This window comes from Balearica regulorum, chromosome 27 (genome assembly GCF_011004875.1).
Source record: "Balearica regulorum gibbericeps isolate bBalReg1 chromosome 27, bBalReg1.pri, whole genome shotgun sequence".
Lineage (NCBI taxonomy): Eukaryota > Metazoa > Chordata > Aves > Gruiformes > Gruidae > Balearica > Balearica regulorum.
In genome coordinates, this window is record NC_046210.1 from 1,182,866 (window position 1) to 1,188,865 (window position 6,000).

Here is a 6,000-nt window from a genome sequence, read left to right on the forward strand (position 1 = left end):
CTTCCAGGCTCCATCTCATCTATAAAGCAATTGAAATTTCTCAGAAAGTGAAATTAAAACTAGTGATATTTTACAGACACTTTAGTTATTTGAAACTAAACAGGCAGGCCTATTTCTGATAACAGGCTTTTAATCACAGTTTCATCTTTATACTCTATTTTAAGTGTCAGGTTGGTGCCTTGGGATTAGGTTTGATTTAACGTTTCTCTCTTCTATGGTATCCCAGGAAATACATTTGGACTTGAAGGCAGGGGGTAGACATTAATGCACACAATGCATCCCCTGCTAATCCCCGCCGTTCCTCCTGCGTGCCAATCAGAACCACTTTCTCCATTTTAATTCATCCATCCGTGATACGAGTGAGGGAAGAGATCATGGAAAGTGCACAGAGCAAACCTGGGAGGGGGTTTGAGGGCTGGATGCTCGAGGGGTTGAGGAAGCAACGTGCACAGGATGGGCTTCACCTGCTAGCAAGGAAAAGAAACCGAGGAGGGTTCGCAGCATGGACATGTGCATTGCTTAAAAATAGCTCTGCCAGGAATGAAAAGTATCCTTGGAAAATGTAAAGCACGTGGCATGGATGAGGCTGCTGGTCCTTCCTCCCAGCATCGCCACAGCCATCCCTCTGGCAGAGAAAACCCTGACCAGTGCCATGAATAACACCCCTCTTTTTTGGAGGGGGGGATGCACCTCTGCACCGCTTATTTGCCATGCAAATGCAATGGGGAAATGGAAAAATGGAAAGAAAAAAAGAAAAGCTGCTTCTACTCAAAGCAGCTTAAAAGCACAAGAAAACATCTTTCAGAGCAACGCGCACCTCGAGGAAGGGAATGGATATACTGGCACATCTCCCAGCAAAGGCAGATTGCAAAGGAAAACTTGCTGGAATATAATGAGTTTTGGAAGGACGAGCAGGGAGCGATGCTGTTGCAAGATGGGTGGCAGAGGGATTTGGATGGAAAATAGCTGGGGAGAAAGACCAGCATTCCCTGAAAAGCAGCGTTTCTGGGAAAAAATGGTGGATTTGGAGCAAACCAGTGACATCAAAGTCTTTCCCAGGACCTATGCAGCCCTGTAAAACACTGCACGGGGAATAACCATGTATTTCATCAAAAAATCTGATCATCCTGTCCCCCTTCGCCTGAGATGAGCATCAAAAGCAGCAGGAAAAGTTTGCATCACCCCTTGCAAAGCCTGGCTGCCCTAGTTTCCATCACTGGGTTTCTCGGGGTGGGGGGGGGTGTTGCTTTTGCAATACGAAATCAATCAGCATGGATATTTTTGATTCCCGGTGTCACAACCCTTTTCTACCACACGCACTCGATGATGTGGTAAAGCACATAATGAAGTTTGCTGGTAAATCCTCTGTAGCTACATATTAATTGTGATTGAACCTTCACCACAGGGAAAACCAAGGGGGTAGCTGCAACTCCACCAGACCTTGCAGGAAAGGTGTCTTTACATCAATTCTCCTCTTGTCAGCTAGGAAGAAATCACCTTCTGTTTTAATTTTAGCCCTCCTTGACTTTAGTGCATCTTGGAGTTTGTAGTAGCTGAGTAGGAAGGGGATGGAGGCTAGCAGCTGCCTGGGAGGTCCAACCTCCATTCCCACCCCAAAAAGGACCCCCGTGACTCACTGTCCTCCCTCCATCCCATATTCCTGGTTGGATAAAATTGCAAAGTTGAATTTCTCAGCCCAATACCAGTTGCTACGGCTGACCCTTCCCCACCTTTGCAGCCCATTTCCAAAGCTGTTTCACTCCAACTTCGTCTCATCTTAGTGGGATAACAGAGATGCTGGTTTTCCTCTCCAGGCATTTCTCCACCTAATGGCAAAGAAAGAGCTGGGGGGTGTGAGCTGGGGACCTGGGAAGGAGACGAGCTAAAGGTGGAAATCCCTGTCCCACTGAGCACAGAGTCATTTAGAAACCTGTAGGTCAAGAAGTTGGATGAAAGGCAATTAATGAATGGAAAATAATATAACACACAGCTCGGATGGTGCTGGCAGGGTTTGGGGGGTGCCAAATAGGTGGCTTGAGCTCACACCTAACCCCTGGGGAGTTTGCAAAGCCCTCTTTGAGCCATGTGCTCTCTGGTGCTTGGCATTGCTTCTCCATCCTTACGTGACTTGGCTTTGGCAGAGGCAGCTACCTGCTGCTAACAAGAGACATGCATGGTCCTACCCAGTCCTAAAAATCCCACTAAATACCCAAGAGATGCCACATTCCCCTTGCCTGGGACCCAAAAGACCCAAGTAACAGGAGTTACCCTCAGCCACCCAGACCAAATGGGTACAACGAACCCAAGAGGACATTAACATGGCCAAGGCAGCACAACTTCAAAGCCTGCCAAGGGCCAAGCAGCAGACATGGTTCGTTCCAGGGTGAACGGCATTAATCGGATGAGTCAACGCCGTGCTAATGCGAGGCAATAATTTCTCCTTATTCGGGAACACCAAAAAGTCATGATGACGCTGGCTTCAAGCCCACGCAGACCCCGGCAGCCAGATTACATGAGTCAGAGCACTGGGCTGGGGAGGAGCAAAGGGAATGGGGCATCTAAGATGACCAGAGGGACAAAACTAAGGGCAAAACTCTTGTTTTTCAAATCCCCAGCTCACAGCAGAATTGTTATTCCCAGCTTTTGAAGACCCACCTGCCTTCAAATTAAAAGACAGGGCACTCCTGCTTCTCCTCCTCAGGTTTTATTGTAATCTGCAGGCGAGAAACTGCGTTATAGAAAGTGCTGAATGCTTTTAGTCATTAAAAGATAGAAGCACGGGATTAATAATACAGCGATTAAGTACATCGTATAATGCTTAACTGCCAACAGTATGTAGGAAGTAAAAAAATATGCTTTTATAATGGTCAATTAAAATAGCAGGTTTCAATTTTAGGGGAAGAGTAAGAAAAGGAAAGCAGCATTTCTTTTTTAAAAGAAAACTTCAGATCTATGCTCTGCTGAATCCTCGTTGTTGAGGATTAAATCTACCTGTATTAAGCCTGCCAATCCAACCCGAGATGCTCGAATCTCTCTGCCCTTTGCTCCATGTTTGGTTTAAAGCTACTCTCTGGCTTATCCCACGCTCCTTTACTGATTTTTCCCACCTATAAATAAGAAAGGATCTAACGGCACTAGATCCAGTTTTCTGCAGGCTGGGACAAGCCTACACTAAAAAACCGTGACCTTGATCCTTCATGGTGAACCAACTCAAGTCTTATTCCACTGAATTTTTACCCAGGAGGGGATTAAATTTTTGAAGCCTTCATGCAATGCAGGCGAGAAGTTCCTAAACAACGGAGTGTGTTTGGTCAGAGCAAAAGCCAGCCCCAGTCACGTCTAGTTAATGAGGATTTGAAGAGTTCGGCAGTGCCATTGAATTAATACGGCCGCAACATGTGCAAATGAGGCCAGAAGTAGGTCAGGCAGCTGAAAAGCTCACAGGAGCCACGCGATCCGTATGGATTCGATGGGGCAATGTCCCCGTTCCAGGGTTGAAGGCAGGCTGGGTTGAAGGGAGTCAAAGTGGCTTTTTTGCAGCTATTTTCCAGTTGCTGGGAAATTATCGAGTGTCTTCTTGCTGGCAGACTCACCAGGATGCCCCACTGAGCCCCCCAAAATGCCCCAGCGATTGTTAATCTACGTTTGCAAAGTGCAGCCCTGACCTGGGTTCAGATTAGTTGGGAGAAAACAACCTGCATCTCCTCCCCATCCCTACAGCTGCTTAAAGTATTTGGGGTAACCTCAAACCGAACAAACTCAGCATTTTAGAGAAACCAAAACCACGGCGACAGGTTTTCCCACAGATTCATTTTGCAAACAAAAATATTGCACCATCCTTACCCAAAAACTCAAATTGCAGCCACAAATGGGTTAAGAAATCTGGAATTTTTGAGTCTCGCTGGGTGCGGTGGGAGTCCCACAAGGGTCCTAGCCACCCCACGGGAGAGACTCGAGTCTCCTCTCCCCTTGGGAGCCTTCCTACCCAGCAGGCCACAAAGAAACCAGTGAGATAGTCTACAAAAAAACCCCATTTTCTTCTTATTCTCGTTCATGCCCTGGAGTGCGCACAAGTCATTCGGTGCAGTGAGACAACGGGCTTTGCCGTCCTCAGCTAGAGAGGGCGAGCGCTGCCCTCCCAATGAGCTCATTCATTAAAAAAAGTAAATAAGAAAATAAAAAGCATTTTCAAACTCTGCTTGTAACCCCATTTACCGTTCACAGCCTGCCTGGGAACTCACGCAGATATTTCTGCAATTACACCTATACAATTAGATATGCATACCACTATACATGCCTGGCAGGCAGCTGTGTGCGAGGCAAAGAGGATTATTTAAACTTCAGGAAGGAAATATCTGTAAATACGGACTGGATTATGAAAGATTAACCCCAGGAAGATGCTAATTTCATATCTCATGCATTAACAGAGGATGCACAGACCCTAAAGGGACAGGGAATTTCTTGTTTCCCCCTCCCTGGCTCCGACACGTGCTTGCATCTCCTAGGTGCCAGGAAAGCCTCACCCCAACCGTAGCTGCCTCAACACTACAAAACTGCTTAAAACCAAGCTTTGTTTTCTCCTCTTAAAGTAACCAACCTGGCTAAAATACCTATCGCTCGATGTCTGCTATCATGGCGTGCCCCCATTGAATGATGTAAAGGCAATGGCAGAGATGGGCAGGGGGGATTCAGCTGGCAACGCCGCCTGGCAGGTGCTTGTGCAGTAAAAACATTGAATTTCTGTGTTTATGCTCCAAACACCTCAAAACGTGACTTGCTGCCACGAGGGATTTGCAAGAGCGGCTCTGGGGAAGGGCAGTCCCAGGGAAGTGCTCTTAAATCCACCAAAATCAACAGTTTTGCCCAAGATTGCCCATTTTGGACCCAGCTAGCACCAAGCACGAGGGGTTTTGTGGCACCGGGTTTTACCGCAAGGATTGGATGCCTTGGAAAGGGAAATTTTGACACTGAAAAGTAAAAGTATGGTGGAGGGAAATGCCAGGAAGGACAGAAAAGCAACCGGAGCACCTACCGAGAAGAGGGTGGCATAGGTGGACAGAGCAAATTTGATGCTGTAGTAATAGAGGTGGGAATTTCGGCACTTGGAGGCTTGAGCCATCCTCGTAGGTCCGAGAGAGGTTTGCTCGCTGGACCCTCCCTGCTCCAGCCAGCTCCTGCCCTCCGCTGCCGAGCCGAAAAAGCGTACACATGCACACAGGCAAGCCTTGAACTTGAACTGCTCGCTCCAACTTCCGCCTGGCAGGAGCGGAGAGCAATTAGAGGGAAGGCAGCAGCAGCACAAGCAGCCGGTGTTAACCCTTTATTGAGTTTGTTGCTTGGTTTTGCTGCCGAGAGAAAAGCAAAGCTCTGTTGAAGGTGCGCTTACTCCAACAATTATTCAAAAAATCAGTGCGTAGGTGGATCTCTAGCAAATTATTAACAGCAAACATGTTGCAATTGGGGCCTCCTGCCCTTGCTGGCATGCTGAAAGAGCCCATTGTAACCCTGCAGTCGTCCCAGGAGCTCTCCTGCAGCAGCAAAGGGTGAAGCAGCAGCCCAAAATTGAGCAAGAACAGGGACAGATGCCTCCCAGGCAGTCTCTCAGAGCCCAGAACTTGAGAGCAATGTCCAGATTTACCTGTTGCACTTTGCTACTGCGAGCAACACCTCCCTTTCAACGCCACCTTGAGCGACCCGGTGCCTGTGTGAACAGGAAGAAGGAAAGAGAAATTATTACACCCAGGCTCAGTGAGGTTTAACGCTTGAGAGAAAAGGTGTGGTGAGCAAAAAACTGGCACCAAGAGACCGCACAGCTCCTGGAAGCATTTGTACAGCCGTACAAACATAGTACTAGAGAGCGTAAAACTGAGGTTTAGCAAAAAGAGGAGCTTCGAAAAGTTGTGTCTGCAGTTGGTCTCCAATGATGCAGAGGAGCGCCCAGCAGAGAGGAGCACCCTTCGTTTCTGCAGCTTGACTTGTTGCAGATCAGAGATGGGAAGA

At 47.7% G+C, this 6,000-nt stretch overlaps 1 protein-coding gene across 1 annotated transcript in view; it reads right to left on the reverse strand.

Annotated features, from left to right (window-relative positions):
- The window catches only part of LOC104637903 (tetraspanin-15-like), a 43,440-nt gene extending 38,103 nt beyond the window's left edge, over positions 1–5,337 (reverse strand). Inside the window, exon 1 of the mRNA XM_075736820.1 lies at positions 5,033–5,337. Within this exon, the coding sequence (XP_075592935.1) occupies positions 5,033–5,119 (87 nt within the window). The 5' untranslated portion in view covers positions 5,120–5,337. The remainder of the gene's footprint in view (positions 1–5,032) is intronic.
- Positions 5,338–6,000: the final 663 nt, after the last annotated feature.